Source organism: Lagenorhynchus albirostris, chromosome 9 (assembly GCF_949774975.1).
Source record: "Lagenorhynchus albirostris chromosome 9, mLagAlb1.1, whole genome shotgun sequence".
Lineage (NCBI taxonomy): Eukaryota > Metazoa > Chordata > Mammalia > Artiodactyla > Delphinidae > Lagenorhynchus > Lagenorhynchus albirostris.
In genome coordinates this window covers 82,666,361-82,684,931 of record NC_083103.1, presented here as the reverse complement: position 1 = coordinate 82,684,931, position 18,571 = coordinate 82,666,361, and the positions used below count along the sequence as shown (strand labels likewise).

Sequence of the window (18,571 nt, the reverse complement as noted above, 5' to 3'; positions counted from 1 at the left end):
TATCCCATTCTGTAGGTTGCCTTTTCATACGCTTTTTAGTTTGATGTAGTCCCACTTGTCAATTTTTGGTTTTCTTCCTTGTGTTTTTGGTGTCATATCCAAAAAAAAATCATTGCCCAGACCAATGTCATGGCATTTTCCGCCCTACGTTTTCTCCTAAGAATTTTAGTTTTAGGTCTTACATTTAAGTCTTTAATCTATTTTAAGTTAATTTTTGTGAGAAGTGTTAAGAAAGATGTTCAATTTCATTATTTTGCATGTGAATATCCAGTTTTCCAAACATCCTTTATTGAAAAGATTATCCTTTCCCCATTAAGTATTCTTGGCTCCATTGTCAAATACTAGTTGACCATACATACATGCAGAGGTTTATTTCTAGGTGCTCAATTCTGTCCCAATGGTCTATGTGTCTGTTTTTATGCCAGTACCATACTGTTTTGATTACTACAGCTTTGTAATATAGTTTGAAATCAGGAAGTGTAATGCCTCTAAGCTTTCTTCTCTCTCAAGATTTCTTTGGCTATTTGGAATCTTTTGCAGTTCCATACAAACTTTAGAATTTTTACTTTTTCTGTAAAAAATGACAATGGAATTTTGATAGAGACTGAACTGAATGTATAGATGGTTTTGGTTAGTATGGAAATTTTTATAGTATTAACTCTTCTGTCCATGTACACAGGATAGCTTTTCATTTATTTCTGTCTTCAATTTCTTTCCCCAATGTATTATAGCTTTCAGTATACAGATCTTTCACCTCCATGATTAAATTTATTCCTAAGTATTTTATTGTTCTTCATGCTACTGTAATGGGATTGTTTTATTTCTTTTTCAGATAGGTCATTCCTAGTGTATACAAATGTAATTGACTTTGGTGTGTTGAGTTTGTATCCTGAGATTTTACTGAATCATTTATTAGTTCTAACAGTTTTTGGTAGATTCTTTAAGATTTTCTATATAGAAAATCATATCAGCAAAGAAAATTTTACTTCTTCCTTCTCAGTGTGGATTCCTTTTATTTCTTTTTCTTGCCTAACTGTTCTGGCTAGCACATCCACTACTATCCTGAATAGGAGTGGTGAAAGCAGATACCCTTGTCTCATTTGTAATCTTAGAGTGAATGCTTCCAACTTTTCACTGTTAAGTATTATGTTAGCTGTGGATTTCACATATATGATCTTTATTGTGTTGAGGTATGTTCCATCTGTATTCAATTTCTTGAAAGTTTTTATCATGAAAGGATGTTGAATTTTTAAAACCTTTTTTTCTGATAGCTTGTTATTAGTGTACAGAAATGCAACTAATTTTTGTATATTGATTTTGTATCCTGAAACTTTACTGAATTCGTTGATTAGTTCTAACAGTTTTTTGATGGAATAAAAAAAACCAGTTTTCTATATATAATATCACGTCACTTGCAAATAGAGACAGTCTTACCTCCCTTTCCTTTTTGGTCCTTGGCTTTTCTTTGGTGGGAAGTTTCTGATTATTGAAAACAAATTTCCTTACTTATTACTGATCTGTTCAGATTTTCTTTTTCTTCATGATTCAGACATGGTAGGTTGTATCTTTCTAGGAATTCATCCATAACACCTAAGTTGTCCAATTTGTTAGCATATAATTGTTCATAGTAGTCTCTTATGATCTTTGCACTTCTGTGGTATCAGTTGTAATATCTCCTCTTTCATTTATAATTTTAGTTCAGTCCTCTCTTTTTTTCTTTGTAAGTCTAGCTAAAGGCTTGTCAATTTTATCTTTTCAAAAACCCAACTCTTAGTTTTGTTGATCTTTTCTGTTGTGCTTATATTTCCTAGTTCATTTATTTCTGTTCTAATCTTTGTTTATCTTCTTCCTTCTGCTAACTTTAGGCTTAGCTTATTCTTTTTTTTTTTTTTTTAGCTCCTTAAGGTATAAAGTTAGGTTCTTTATTTGTTACCTTCTTTTCTTCTAAATGTAGGTGTTTAGCATTATAAACTTAGCGTCTTAGCACTGCTTTGTTGCATTCCATAAGTTTTGGTATGTTGTATTTCGATTTTCATTTTTTAATATATTTTTTATTTCCCTTTTGATTTCATCTTTGGCCTATTGTTTGTTCAGGAGTGTGTTATTTAATTAAGCCTTATTTTGTGACCTAACATATAATCTATCCTGGAGAATGTTCCATGTGAACTTGAGAAGAAATGTCCTTATATAATAATAAAGGACTCAACTCATCAAGAGGAAATGCTAATTGTTAACATATATGCACCCAACTTCCTAGCACCTAAATATTGGGTTGGCCAAAAAGTTTGTTTGGGTTTTCTGTACAAGCTTACAGGAAAACCTGAACAAACTTTTTGGCCAACCCAATATATTAACCAAATACAGATCTGGAGAGAGTGATAGATAGTAACACAGTAATACTAGAAGACTTCAATATCCCGCTTTCATCAATGGTCAGATCATCTAAATAGAAAGGCAATAAAGAAACACTGGGCTAGAACTAAACTTTAGGCCAGATGGACCTTACAGATATGTACAGAACATTTCACCCAACAGCAACACAGAAGAATTCTTTTTCTTTGACTTTAGAGTTTTATTATATTGTTATCTTGGAGACGACTGGTTCAGGTTGAAATTTTGGGGTAACCTATTATCTTCATGAACTTGGATGTTTAACTCTCTCCCTAAGTTAGGGAAGTTCTCAGCTATTATTTCTTTAATTAAGCTTTCTACCTCTTTCTCTCTCTCTTCTCCTTTGGGACTCCAATGATGCATAGATTGTTTTTGTTAGTGGTGTACTGTAAGACCCACTGGCTTTCTTCATTCCTTTTCATTCTTTTCCTTTTTGCTTCTCTGACTGGATAATTTTAAATGATCTGTCTTCAAGCTCTTCTGCTTGGTCTAGTCGGTTGTTGAAGATCTCTACTGAATTATTTGGTTCAGTCACTGTATTCTTCAGCTCCAAAATTTGCTGGGTTCTTTTTTGTTTTCTATTTCTTAGTTGAACTTTCTATTTTGTTCTTATATTGTTTTCCTGATATTGTTAAATTGCTTATCCAGTTCTCTTACAGCTCTCTGAGCATCTTTAGAGAAATTATTTTGAATTCTTTGCCAGATATTTCCTGTATCTCCTTTTTGGGGAAGCCACTTACTGGAGATTTACTATATTCCTTTGGTGGAGTCTCTTTCACTGATTCTTCATGATCACTGTAGCCTTGCACAGATATCTGAGCAACTGAAGAAGCAGGTACCTCTTCCAGACTTTATGGAATGACTTTACTAAGGGAAAATGTTCACTTGTGGGTGGGGCAAGGGCATGTGGTGGCACTGGGTTCAGGGGAGTACAGTGCCTTGTCAGCTCAAGTCACTGCGGTCTGCAGCATCAAAAACTGTGTGGTCCTTGGTAGGTACTGCAGGGGGTCCACAAATGCTGTAAGAGCTGTTGGGGTCTTCAGCAGCTAGGGACCAGGGCAAGTAGCAGTAGTGGCTGGAGCCAGAGGTGTAAAGACACTCAGATGCAGGAGCCAGCTGCAGGTGCTTGTATAGTGAATGGCAGAGGCTGGTTGCAATCACACATATAGTGGTGGGGGCCAGGGTAGGCAGCAAAGGCCAGAGTATACTATGGGTGCACTGACAGCTGTGGGAGTCTCAACCATCAGCATTCACTACCATGGCTATTGGGTCTTGCCACAGGCACATGGAAGTGGAGGTGTGCCTGTGCACAGCTAGTGGGCTAGCTGCAGGTGAGCACAGTGATATAGGCCAGTGACAGAAAAGAGAGACTGATCCAGGCCCAGAAGTACCTGCAGGGACCCTAGGTGTTGGCATGCTCTTCTGTAGCTACACAGTCTCCCCCAGGGCATGCACATGGCAGTGGAGGCTGGGAAAAGGTGTCAGGTTGGCCGTGCGCAAGTACACATCTGGAAGGGCTAGCCCTGAGCACACACATGGTGGTGGGGGTCAGCCATAGCGGTCTAGGCTGTCATGTTGTACTCCTGCAGCTGCAGAGGCCTAGGCTGGCTGCAAGGGCAGTTCTCAGGCTCCAGGAGGTGGGTAGGGAACAGGAAGGGACTCGGTCAGCTGGCATCAGCAAATGAAAATACCTAGGTGGTGAAAGCTGGTGAAATCTGCAAGTGTTTCACAGCAGCTGTGTTGGCCATTAGTTTCTTCAGTAGCAAATGTTTTGACTGTCTACAGAGTAAATCACTGGGAAACATGATCACTCCTGCCTAGTATGCTCTGATTTTCTTCCTTGTTCCTAGCTTCTCTATATATCTCAGCTTTTCTGATCTCTAGGCAGGGTGAAACTGAGTGGTACCTTCATGTGGTGCCACAAAACACTGGGGAAAGCTGGTCACTCACCCACTCTTCTTTTCCCTGCAAGGGGAACTCTTTTCACCTGGGGAAATCTCTCTTGGCATTGAGCAATACCAGCTTGGGTGACAGGATGATCCAGGCAAAGAGAAGCAGTCTTCCTTCCCTTTCTGTGCAGTCATTCTCAAGTTTTTTGTTCCACTACGTTGCTGAAGTTTCTTAAGTAGACTCTAGAGCTCTCCCAGATCTGTTTCCACTCACGGATAGCTACCTAACCATTGATCTTTCAGGAGCTCTCCCAGATCTGTTTTCACTCACAGATAGCTACCTAACCATTGATCTTTCAGGGATGACAGAGGGTGGGGTCTCTTACTCAGCCATTTTGGTGACATCCCACTGTATCTTTTATAATGTTCTAGCTTAGTAAACTTAAATTTTAAAAAGTTAAAGACTCAAAATGTTCCCAGAAACCGATCAAATATCTTCAATCACAATTACTGCCAAATCAATTAATAAGTAAAAACAATCCTTTACAATACAAATACTAAAAGACCTCTAATATACAAATGAAACAAAAGAAAAAATATTGTAAATTTGTATTCTTAAAGCAATAACCAATAGTGGTGAAATATGCAAAACACAGAACAAGTCATGATTATTGTCTCATAATTCAATAAAACTAAGCCTCTTGAAACATGTTATAAGGAAAATACACAAATGCCCTGACATGTTTTATTTTAAATTTATAACCATAAACCTTAGATGGACCTTCAGCACTGCCTGAGATTCCTACTTTATTTCATTCACTGGTTTTCTCAAAAACCATTTCACACTTTCTTCTCAAACCTCTAATACCCCTTCTTCATCATCAATCTAAGCTGATACCTGAGTCCTTTCACTAAACTAACAGAGGCAATAAGAGGAAAACTAGGTCATTTTTCTACTACCACATTTACAGACCTACCTGTATCTGTGCCTCTCCTACTGATGGACAGTAACCAGCTCCTTTCTAAAGATATCTCTCCACTAACTATTCTCACATTCACTCTTGAACACATTATAATCAGGCTTTTCTCCTTAGAAGACCAAGGAAATCACACTTATGAAAGTCACCAGGGGAATTCCTTTGGCGGTCCAGTGGTTAGGACTTGGGGCTTTCACTGCTGGGGACCAGGTTCAATCCCTGGTTGGGGAACAGATCCCACAAGCTGCATGGCACGGCCAAAAAAAAAAAAAAAGTCACCAGAAACCTCCCCAATGCCAAATCAATGGTCACTTTTCCATCTTTGAAGATCTTACTCTATCTCTCAGAAACAGCTGACACAGTTATTCACAACCTCCTTCTTGTCTTCTCTGGTTTCTGAAACACTACACCCTAGGTTTCCTTCTGGCTTTTCCTCGCTGGCTGTACTTTCTCAGTCTCATTTGTTGAATCTATTTTGTCTTCTTTCAGACAGTGCTCAGTTCAGTCTTCAGACTCTCCTCATTAATCACTTCTTAACTCCCATGGCTTTAAGTACATTTAAATGTTAACAGCATCTAAGTCTATATGGGAGAACCAACATATACCCAGAGATCCATGGGCAGTCACTCCACACTACCACGTGAATGGCTAATGGGCATACTTCACATGTCCATAAACAGCATTCTTCATCTCCCACCTCCTGAAAAATTGTCCCACTGCAAAGTTTTTCTACTTCAATAAATGGCACCAGCATTGCCCCAAATCTTAATATTTCTCACCAGTTTACCACCCTAACCCAAGGCACTATCTGAATTAATTAAATACCCTCCTAAATATTCTCCCTGCTTCCACTCTTGCCTATCTACATTACCTTCTCAAAAGAGCCACCAGAAAAGTCTTTTAAAACATAAACCAGCAGTTTCCAGACTGGCATTTCAGAAGCTGAGAAGTCACCACCCTATCACACCAACAAGTACAAAGCTGAACAAACTGAAAAATTGACAGCTCTTTTTAGATCCATCATGAAAGTGACTGCCCCCAAAAATGGAGAGACAGTTGGGTGGATACAAAGAATCATAATTTATATGCGCAGAAACCAGTGGTTCTGTGAGAACCAGTGCCAGGGTAGGAAAACCTAAACTGTAATTGATAAGTTGCAGGAGGCTCAGTGTGGACAAATTTAAGAGTTAAAATTCCTAGGGGAATCCAGTCATGGGGGGGGCCCTCAAACTTTTGTGAATTTTACCTCTTGGAGCTCTACCAGGTACTCAGACTACAGATCAGGAAAAAAATCCCCTATGACTTTCAACAGGGGGAGGGTAAAAGGAAACATTTTGAAATATACCAGGGCATTCTGTTTTACTTAACAAGGCCTGCCCCTTCATAGAAACTATTGTGCCAGAGTTCTACCTGCTGGGGTTTTGTCAGAGCCTAACCTACCTGAAGGAAGGGAAACATCCAACTCCATCCCCTACTAGCCATTCTATCCCAACTAAGTGGAAAAAAAACTGAGAAGTCCTGGTGAAATTCACAGTCCAGGGGCATAGGGTCACAAAGAACAGATGGATAATGTAAGCAGAGAGATGAAAATTCTAAGAAATAACCAAAACGAAATGCTAGAGATCAAAATCACTATAACACAAATGACAAATGCCTTTGATAGATTCATTAGTGACTGGACAAGGCTGAGGAAAAAATCTCTGAGCTTGAGGATATGACAACAGAAACTTCCACAACTGAAAAGCAAAGAGAACAAAGACCAAAAAACAAACAAATAAAAAAACAACAAACAGAAGAGAATATACAAGAGCTATGAGACAACTACCAAACACAAATGAGGTCATGACACTGTCCTACTAAAAACTTTCAAATGGTTTCTCATCATTTAAAACAAAAATAAAAGCTCTACACCATGGCGTGAAAGATCCAACATGATCTGACCATTTCATCTTCTACATGTCTTTCCATTTCTCCCTCTATTCACAGTCACGTGTGATCTTGCTGTCTTTTAATGCTTGTCAAGTTTGTCTCTTCTTCAGATCCTCTGCATTTGTTGTTTCTTCTGCATGAATAGTCTTCTCCCAGATATTCACAGATCACTCCCTCACTTTGTTCAGAAGGTTGCTGAAACATCATCTCCAGAGAAAGGCCCTCCTTCAGCATTCTATTGAAAATAACATCTTATCTTCTTCTAGTTTGTTTTACTCCCTACAAAAATATTTTCTATTTTGTGATATATTAGTGTTATGTAATTTTTATATCATGTATTTGTTCACTTTCTGTCTCATCCACTAGAAATATAAGCTCCTCAAGAGGGCGAACTTTACTACTTTGCTACACCCAGCACCTTAAATGGTATCCAGCATAAATTAGGTGCCCAATAAACAACTTTTTAATTGATAAATTATTTATTTTTATATTAATTTAAAAAATAAGTTTTTAATGAGGTTTTTAAATCTTATGGATAAACATGAATGGATTATGATAAAATTATTAAAACTATATTTAATTCAGACTTCCAAATAAAATGATCTTTCCCGTTTCATTTTTTTTTTCAATATCTTTATTGGAGTATAATTGCTTTACATGGTGTGTTAGTTTCTGCTGTATAACAAAGTGAGTCAGCTATACGTATACATATATCCCCATATCCCCTCCCTCTTGCGTCTCCCTTCCACCCTCCCTATCCCACCCCTCTAGGTGGTCACAAACCACCGAGCTGATCTCCCTGTTCTATGCGGCTGCTTCCCATTAGCTATCTATTTTACGTTTGGTAGTGTATATATGTCCATGCCACTCTCTCACTTTGTCACAGCTTACACTTCCTCCTCCACGTGTCCTCAAGTCCATTCTCTACATCTGCATCTTTATTCCTATCCTGTCCCTGTTTTTCTTCAGAAATATATATTTTTTTTAGATTCCATATATATGTATTAGCATACGGTATTTGTTTTTCTCTTTCTGACTTACTTCACTCTGTAAGACAGTCTCTAGATCCATCCACCTCACTACAAATAACTCAATTTCATTTCCATTGTATGTATGTGCCACATCATCTTTATCCATTCATCTGTTGATGTACACTTAGGTTGCTTCCATGTCCTGCCGATTGTAAATAGAGCTGCAGTGAACATTGTGGTACGTGACTCTTTTTGAATTATGCTTTTCTCAGGGTATATGCCCAGTAGTGGGATTGCTGGGTTATACAGTAGGTCTATTTTTAGTTTTTTAAGGAACCTCCATACTGTTCTTCATAGTGGCTGTATCAATTTACATTCCCACCAACAGTGCAAGAGGGTTTCCTTTTCTCCACACCTTCTCCTGCATTTATTGTTTGTAGATTTTTTGATGATGGCCATTCTAACCGGTGTGACGTGATACCTCATTGTAGTTTTGATTTGCATTTCTCTAATGATTAGTGATGTTGAGCATCCTTTCGTGTGTTTGTTGGCAATCTGTATGTATTCTTTGGAGAAATGTCTATTTAGGTATTCTGCCCAGTTTTGCACTGGGTTGTTTGTTTTTTTGATATTGAGCTGCGTGAGCTGCTTGTAAATTTTGGAGATTAATCCTTTGTCAGCTGCTTCATTTGCAAATATTTTCTCCCATTCTGAGGGTTGTCTTTTGGTCTTGTTTATGGTTTCCTTTGCTGTGCAAAAGCTTTTAAGTTTCATTAGGTCCCACTGCCCCATTTCTGAGAAGGAAATTTTCATAAAAATATGTTCTTCTTTCTGCAGTGAATTTCCAGACCCTAGAATATTTCTAGTATTCCCCCCAAATAAAAAGTAAAATTATCCTAATGGGCTAAAGTTAAGATCCCATACAATTTTTTAATCATTTCTGTTTAACCCAAGTTTGTTTTACTCTCTGTGATATACACATACACACACTTGATACCTTGGTTACCTGTATTCTAGTTTTCATTAAGTTAATTTTTTCACCAGGTAATATATTCACATAGTTAAAAGAAAAAGTCTAATAAGGTATACAGTAAAAAGGCTCCCTCCTGTCCTTCAGATCCCTCGGTTCAAATTCCCATCGTAAGCAAGGAAGGGTAATTTGTTCTGTCAAGTGCCAGACAGTAAATATTTTCAGTTCTGTGGGCTGTACAGTCTCTGTCTCAGCTATTCAGCTCAGTTGTTATAAAGCAAAAACAGCCTTAGACTACAGGTAAACAAAGGTGCATAGTTGTATTTCAATAAAACTTTATTTGTAAATATAGGCAGTGAGCTGAATCTTTCCAGTGGGATCAAACCCTAACTTTACATATGTCTCTTTCATTATAAGTGTTAATGGTAATGTTTGAAGGGACTGCAATGGAAGGGTTTGCAACAAAGAATGCTATTTTGAAATAAAAAAATTCATCCTACTACCCATGAAACATTGATATACATTTAAAAACATACAAAATTTTCATATAAACAGACTTAAGATTTTTCCAAGATGCCTTCTTTATGATATATATTACTCCAAATTATATATACCTTGTGGCATAATTATGAAGAACTAGTGTAACATCAAGATAAAACAGACTGGTCACCTAACTAGCAGCACACTGTCGACATTAAAGTCTGGCCCCAAACATTCCCTTAAATGGTAGATCAAATATGTAGTTAACATTTTCATGGAATACATTAAAAAGTTAACCCAGAATTCTTATTTAAAAAAAACCTGAATACCAAAAGTATACTCCCCAATCAAATCAATTCTAAAATGCACATTTCCAATATGTCTTACAAAGGATTTAATTTAATAAAACAAATCATGATTATAAAGAACTAGCTGTGTCTGAAAAGTAAATCATTGTAGACTGAGTAACCAGCTTACCAAAATTCAAAGGTATCCTAGGAATATATCTTACCTTAGATGTCATTTTCATAAAATGTTTGTTTTGATTTTCTGCTGTTCCCATCTTTTCGTTCTTGACTAAGTCACTTAGGCTTAGAGTATCATCATCATGAAAGTATCTGACCCTTTCTTTTTCCTCATAGGTTGAAACCTACGACAAAATGAACATTATTAGTTTAGTGAAAACATAAGTCTCTGAAGTATTTTAATGAATTATCTATAAATCTGATACTAAAAATCCCTCTTTGTATCATAATCTTTCTTTCCAGTATATCCCTATTCTGTCTGACTCCACGTGGGAAAATTTCCATTAGAATAACACTCTCTACCTCTTCTGTGCCTTTACTTTTTCCTCTTCCCCAAGGATGGAAGCATGACAGTATCTGATTTCTGAGTTTTAAGGAAAGGACAGAATTGTTTTATGCCTTCTTCTCTCCTCTATGCTCTTCCCCTCCTTGTAGTAAAAATTCCCTACCACTGTGAAGGGAAGTCATTAGTTACCCAGAGATCAAGTAAGCATATCAAGAACAAAAGTGAAGTATTAGCAAACCTACTTTAAACAGCTCTATCAGAAAAAAAGCTGATATTCTGATTCTCATCTAAATCAATTCTGGGTTTTCCTGTCAGTTGATTCCATACCTACACGTGGAAAAGAAAAGTGCTATGTACTGTCTACCAACCAAATCAAATCTCTTCAACACTGTTCTCACATTCCCTTATCCAAATAAAACCCGGTCTTCAACTTCCTTAGAACCACATTCCCAATATTTTTTCCCCACATTACTACTCCTGTCTTCACAAGCTTAAATCTCACATTCCAAGACTTCAATCACTCTCTGGATCCAAACCCCTTTCTGTTCCTCTTATCCTTTCACTACACTCAGAAAACAAACCTCAATCCTGAATGAATGTGTCTATCCTCTTTACTCCTATACCTAGACTACTCAGTAGTAAGCAATTCAAAAGAGTATTCAATGCCATCTGGCAATGCATCTATGAATCCCTAGCCAGTTCTGTCATTTCATACAGTTCAAACCTTTACTATTCTTCTCCCACATCTCCCTTTCAAACCCCTAATACGTCCCATTTCTTTAGGAGAGGTATCCATCCCATTTCTATTTGCTGAACAAATCAATTACTAGCTCTAGCAGCACAGGCACTCAACAGGCAGATAATAAACATTTGATAGAAGAATTCTAAATGAACAAATCTTCTGTGGACCCAATTACCACTTATAAGATCTTTCAAATTTAAAACAAAAAATCTAACTTGGGAAAACTGAATATGTTGTTTTTTCCATTTTAAGAGCCTCAAGGTAGTGCTAAAAATTAACTGCTGCAGCTAGAAGATGGAAAAGAAAATTAAGGTTTACAAAGGATCTAACACAGGTCTATAGCACCAAGGTTTTCCCTAAGAGTTATGATAAGTATGTAAAAAGAAGCTAGAAACAATGTCAAAGAAATATACACTAAAGTTAAAACTGCCTTAAAAATTCAATGTTCACAATTATTTGAAAACTGTTGTTGAATTAGAATTCATTTTGTAAAAGGCAGAGGATCATAACTAAAATAAAAGTAAGAACATGATTTACTACCTTCTAATGTTTGCATTATTAAGCAACATTTCAGAAAATATTTTGAAATAAAGTTGACCCTTGAACAATGCGAAGGTTAGGGGCAGTGACCCCCATGGTGTTGAAAATCTGACTATAACTTTAGAGTCGGCCCTCGATATCTATAGTTCCATATTCACAGATTCAAACCACCACAGACTGTGCAGTACTATAGTATGTAATTTATTGAAAACATTCTGTGTATAAGTAGACCTTTGCAGTTCAAACCCATGTTGTTAAAGGGTCAACTGTAGTCTGATACAAAGGGAAAAAGTGAATTAGGAATTAATAAACAAAAGACATATGTTAAACATACAATCAGTCTCTTCCTTCTTCCTCCTTTAGATTCCAGATGTTTTCGTGGTGTGTTCACAGGCCAGACTCTTCCAGAATGATCTGTTCTGACAAGGATCACTTCTTCCTGATCTTCATTCTGTGGAAAGATTTAGAGATAACAATTGTAATTATTGAGAAGAGTCTTGAAACCTTTTGTTTAATAGCCAAAAGAGCATAAAAATGATTCTAGTTTTCACATAATATTACGGATTATCTTAAGCCTCATGGACTTTCATTATCCACTATAATGTAAAGTGACCATAATCTTTTCATGGAAAAGTTGAAGAAAAATATCTAAAGCTTATTTACTTTTTTAAAATAATTACAAAAGGAAACTTCAAATATAGTTTTCCTCTAAACAATATTAAAAGATGACAAAGCACCAATATTCAAACAGGCATTGTATGAGAATGCCCATCACGTATGGAGCAGATGTCATATTTAATGAATGTTTCTTCAATTTAAAGATCCTGGCTTGCCTGCAAGATGGCAGAGTAGAAGGACATAGGCTCAACCCTTGTTATAGAAACACCAAAATCACAAGTAACTGAACAACCATCGACAAAAACACTGCTGAAACCTACCAAAAAAGACAAAAAAGATGCCACAAAGAGATGGTAGGAGGTGTGTAACTGTGATAAAATCAAATCCCATAACTGCCGGGTGGGCAACCCACAAGCTGGAAAATAATTATACCACCAAAGTTCTCCCACAGGAGTGAAAGTCCTTAGCCGCATGTCAGGGTTCCCAGCCTGCAGATCTGGCAACAGGAGGAGGAGCCCCCAGAGAATCTGGCTTTGAAGGCCAGAGGGGTTTGATCAGAGGAATTCCACAGTACTGGGGAAAACAGAAACTCCACTCTTAAAGGGCACAGACAGGGTCTCATGTGCAATGGGACCCAGGTAACAAAACAGCGAGCTCATAGAGACTGGGTCAGACTTACCTGTTAGTATTAAAGGGTCTCCTGTGAAGGCAGGGGATGGCTGTGGCACACTGAGGGGACAGAGACGCCGGCAGGGGCAGCTCTGGCCAGTACTCATTAGTGTGAGCCCCCATGGAGGCTGCCATGTCATCCCCCCCACCCCCGCAGACATAACCCCATCCAAATGCCTGTATGATCCAGTGCTGGGACACCTCAGGCCAAACAACCAGCTGGGCAGAAACACAGCCCCACCCATCAGAAGACAGGCTGCTTAAAGTCTTCCTGAGCATGACCCAGCACAGCAGATGGACAAGACCCAGCTCTACCCACCATCAGGTAGGAAAAAGTCACTCCTAGTAGGAGGTGTATACAAGCCTCTAAGATAAACTCATCTAGCAGAGGTCAGACAGCAGAAGCAAGAAGAATTACAGTGCTACAGCCTGTAGATGGGAACCACGAACACAGAAAGTTAGACAAGATGAGACAACAGAAGAATATGTCACAGATGAAGGAATAAGATAAAACCCCAGAAGAAAAACTAAGTGAAGGGAGACAGGCAATCTACTGGAAAAAGAATTCAGAGAAATGATACTGAAGATGCTCCAAGATCTCAGAAAACCAATGAAGGCACAGAGTGAGAAAATACAAGAAATTTTTTTTAAAGACCTGGAAAAACTAAAAAGCAAACAGAGGTGAATAATATAATAACTGAAATGAAAAATACACTAGAAGGAATCAACAGCAGAATAAATGAGGCAGAAAAACAAGTGAACTGGAAGACAGAATGGTGGAAATCACTGCCAGGGAACAGAATAAAAAAAAAAATTAAACGAAATGACGACAGTCTGAGAGACCTCTAGGGTAACATTAGATGCAGCAATATTCTTATTATAGGGGTCCCAGAAGGAGAAGACAGGGAGATAGGACCTGAGAAAATATTTGAAGATATGATACATGAAAACTTCCCTAACATGAGAAAGGAAACAGTAACCCAAGTCCAGGAGATGGAGAGAGTCCCAGACAAGATAAAGCCAAGTAGGAGCATGCTGAGACACACAATAATCACACTAACAAAAATTAAATACAAAGAACAAAATGTTAAAAGCAACAAGGGAAAAGCAATAATTAACATACAAAGGAATGCCCAAAAGGTTATCAGCTGGTTTCTCAGCAGAAACTCTGCAGGCCAGAGGGGACTGGCACTATATATTTAAAGCGATGAAAGAGAAGAACCTACAAACAAAAATACGCTATCCAGCAAGGCTCTCTTTCAGCTTCAGCAAAAAAATCAAAAGCATTACAGACAAGCAAAAGCTAAGAGAATTCAGCAACACCAGAATACCTTTGAACAAATGCTAAAGGAAATTCTCTAAGCAGAAAAGGCCACTAATAGAAACAAGAAAATTATGAATGAAAAAGCTCACCAGTAAAGGCAAACATAAAGTAAAGGTAGGAAATCATCTGCACACAAATATGATATCAAAACCAGCAATTGTGAGAAGAGGACAGCACAAATGCCGGATACTGGAAATGCATTTGAAATTAAAAGACCAGCAACATAAAACAATCTTGTTATATACAGACTGCTATATCAGATCCTCAAGGTAACTGCAAAATGAAAATCTACAATAGATATACTCACAAAAAAGAAAAAGGAATCCAAAAACAACAATAAAGTTACTCAGTAAATGACAAGAGAAGAAAACAAAAGAGGAATGGTTAAAAAAAAAAAAGACCTACAAAAACAAATCCGAATCAATTAAGAAAATGGCAATAGGAACACATATATCAATGATTACCTTAAATGTTAATGGATTAAATGCTCCAGTCAAGAAACACAGACTGGCTGAACGGATACAAAAACAAGACCCATATGTATGCTGCCTACAAGAGACCCACTTCAGATCTAGGGACATATACAGATTGAAACTAAGAGGATGGAAAAAGGTATTCCATGAAAATGGAAATCAAAATAAAGTTGGAGTAGCAATACTCATATCAGACAAAATAGACTAAAATAAAGATTGTTAAAGGAGACAAAAAACACTACATAATGATCAAGGGATCATTCCAGGAAGATATAACAACTGTAAGTATATATGCATCTAACACAGGAGCACCCCAATATATAAGGCAAATACTTGCAACCATAAAAGGAAAAACTGACATTAACTCAACAACAGTGGGAGACTTTATCACCCCACTTACATCAATGAACAGATCATCCAGACAGCAGATCAATAAAGAAACACAAGCCTTACATGACACATTAGACTAGATACACTTAATTGATATTTAAAGAGCATTCCATCCAAAGGCAGCAGAATACACTTTTTTCTCAAGAGCACATGAAGCATTCTCCAGGATTGACAATATGCTAGATCACAAAGTGAGCCTTGGTAAATTTATGAAACCTGAAATCATATCAAGCATCTTTTCTGACTACAATGCTATGAGATTAGAAATCAATTACAAGAAAAACTGTAAAAAGCACAAACACATGGAGGCTAAACAATATGCTATTAAACAATCAATGGATCACTGAAGAAGTCAAAGAGGAAACCAAAAAATACCTAGAGATAAATGAAAATGAAAGCACAACGATCCAAAATCTATGGGATTCAGCAAAACCAGTTCTAACAGGGAGGTTTATAGCAATACAATGTTACCTCAGGAAACAAGAAAACTCACAAATAAACAACCTAACCTTATACCTAAAGCAACTAGAGAAAGAAGAACAAACAAAACACAGTTAGTAGAAAAAAAGAAACTGTAAAGATCAGAGCAGAAATAAATGAAATACAAATGAAGAAAACAATAGAAAATATCAATGAAACTAAAAGCTGGTTCTTTGAAAGGATAAACAAAATTGATAAACCTTTAGTCGGACTCATCAAGAAAAAAAGGAAGAGGGCTCAAATCAATAAAATTAGAAATGAAAAAGGAGAAGTTACAACAGAACACAGAAATACAAAGTATCAAAAGAGATCAAATGATCTTTTATAAATGACCTCTTTTACAAATGATCATAATTGATTATACAAGCAACTATCTGCCAATAAAATGGACAACCTAGAAGAAATAGACAAATTCTTAGAAAGTTACAATCTCCCAAGTCTGAACCAGGAAGAAACAGGAAATATGAACAGACCAATCACAAGTACTGAAATTTAAATTATGATGAAAAAATCTTCCAAAAAAGTCCAGGACCACTTCACAGGAGAATTCTATCAAATATTTAGAGAAGAGTTAACATCTATCCTTCTCAAACTATTCCAAAAAACTGCACAAGAAATAGTCCCAAACTAATTCTATGAGGCCACCATAACCCTGATACCAAACAACACTAAGATACCACAAATAAGAAAATTTCAGGCCAATATGGCTCATGAACAAAGGCACAAAAATCCTCAAACAAAATACTAGCAAACCGAATCCAATAATGCAGTAAAAGGATCATATACCATGATCAGTGTTGTAAGAATTTTTCAATATTTACAAATCAAACAGTGTGATACCTCACATTGGCAAATTAAAGAATAAAAAATGTATGATCTTCTCAATAGATGCAGGAAAAGGTTTTGGCAAAATTCAACACCTATTTATGATAACAATTCTCCAGAAAGTGGTTACAGAGGTAACATACCTCAACATAATAAAAGCAATTTATGACAAACCTACAGCCAACATCATACTGAAGAGTGAAAAGCTGAAAGCATTTCCTCTAAGATCAGGAACAAGACAAGGATGTCCACTTTCACCCCTTTTATTCAACATAGCTTTGGAAATCCTAGCCATGGCATTCTGAGAAGCAAAAGAAATAAAGAGAATATAAATTGGAAAAGATGAAGTAAAACTGTCACTGTTTGCAGATGACATGATACTACAGATAGAATATCCAACAGATAAATAACAGAAAACTACTAGAGCTCATCAATGAATTCAGTAAAGTTGCTGGATAAAAAAAGAATACACAGAAATTTTTGTACCTCTATACACTAACAATGAAAGATCAGAAAAACAAAGTAAAGAATCAATGCTTTTTACCATCATATCAAAAAGAATAAAATATCTAAAAATAAACCTACCTAATGAGAAAAAACACCAGTACTTTGAAAACTATAAGACGATGATAAAAGAAAATCAAAGATGACACAAACAGATGGAAAGACATACCATATTCCTGGATTGTAAGAATCAATATTGTCAAAATGACAATACTACCCAAGGCCATCTACAGATTCAATGCAATTCCTATCAAATTACCAATGGCTTTTTTTTAGAACTAAAACAAAAACTCTTCAATTTGGATAGAGACAAAAATGACCCTGAATAGCCAAAGCAATCTTAAGAAGGAAAAACAGAGCTGGCAGAATCAAGCTCCCTGACTTCAGACTACACTACAAAGCTATAGTCATCAAAACAATATGGTATTACCATAAAAAACAGAAATATAGATCAATGGAAGAGGATAGAAAGCCCAGAATAAACCCACATACCTATGGTCAATTAATCTAACAAAGGAGGCACTACTATACAATGGAGGAAAGACAATCTCTTCAATAAATATTGCTGAAAAAACTGGACAGCTACTATTGAAAAAAAATCAAAATGCTTTAAAGACATACATATAAAACCAGATAATATAAAACTCTTAGAGGAAAACACAGGCAGAACATTCTTTGACATAAATCAAGGTACTATCTTTCCGAGGCTGTTTCCTAGAGTAATGGAAATACAAACAAAAATAAACAAATGAGATCAAATTAAACTTAAAAGCTTTTAAACAGCAGCAAAGGAAACCATGAACAAAACGAAAAGACAACCCACAGAATGGGAGAAAATATTTGCAATCAGTGAGACCAACAAAGGAATAGTCTCCAAAACTGACAAACAGCCATGCAGTTCAATATCAAAAAAACAAACAATCCAATCAAAAAATGAACAGGAGACCTAAATAGACATTCCTCAAAAAAAGACATACAGAGGGCTGAGAGACACATGAAAAGATGATCAACATCACTAATTATTAGAGAAATGCAAATCAAAACAAAGAGAAATAACCTCATACCAGTCAGAATGGCGATCATCAAAAAATCTACAAATAAGAAATGCTGGAGAGGATGCGAAGAAAAGGGAACCCTCCTACACTGTTGGTGGGAATGTAAATTGGTGCAGCCACTACGGAAAACAGTGTGCAGGTTCCTGAAATAACTAAAATTAGAACTACCATATGACCCAGCAATCCCACTCCTGGACATATACCCAATGAAAACCATAATTCAAAAAGATACATGCACCCCAATGTTCACTGAAGCACTATTTATGGTAGCCAACACATAGAAGCAACCTAAATGTCCATCGACAGAGGAATGGATAAAGAAGATGTGGTACATATATATATTGGAATATTACTCAACCATTAAAAAGAATGAAATAATGCCAATTGCAGCAACATGGATGGACCTGGAGACTATGATACCTAAGTAACTGAGACAGAGAAAGACAAATATCATATGATATCATTTATATGTGGAATCTATAATAAAAAATGATACAAATGAACTTACTTACAAAACATCAACAGACTCACAGA

At 36.6% G+C, this 18,571-nt stretch overlaps 1 protein-coding gene across 3 annotated transcripts in view; it reads right to left on the bottom strand.

Annotated features, from left to right (window-relative positions):
• The window catches only part of CWF19L2 (CWF19 like cell cycle control factor 2), a 193,507-nt gene that overhangs the window by 73,931 nt on the left and 101,005 nt on the right, over nucleotides 1–18,571 (bottom strand). For all 3 annotated transcript variants that reach the window (XM_060160317.1, XM_060160319.1, XM_060160320.1), the window contains 2 exons: nucleotides 12,034–12,150; nucleotides 10,119–10,256 (listed from right to left, as the gene is read on the bottom strand). In XM_060160317.1, coding sequence (XP_060016300.1) covers nucleotides 10,119–10,256; nucleotides 12,034–12,150 — 255 coding nt within the window. The remainder of the gene's footprint in view (nucleotides 1–10,118; nucleotides 10,257–12,033; nucleotides 12,151–18,571) is intronic.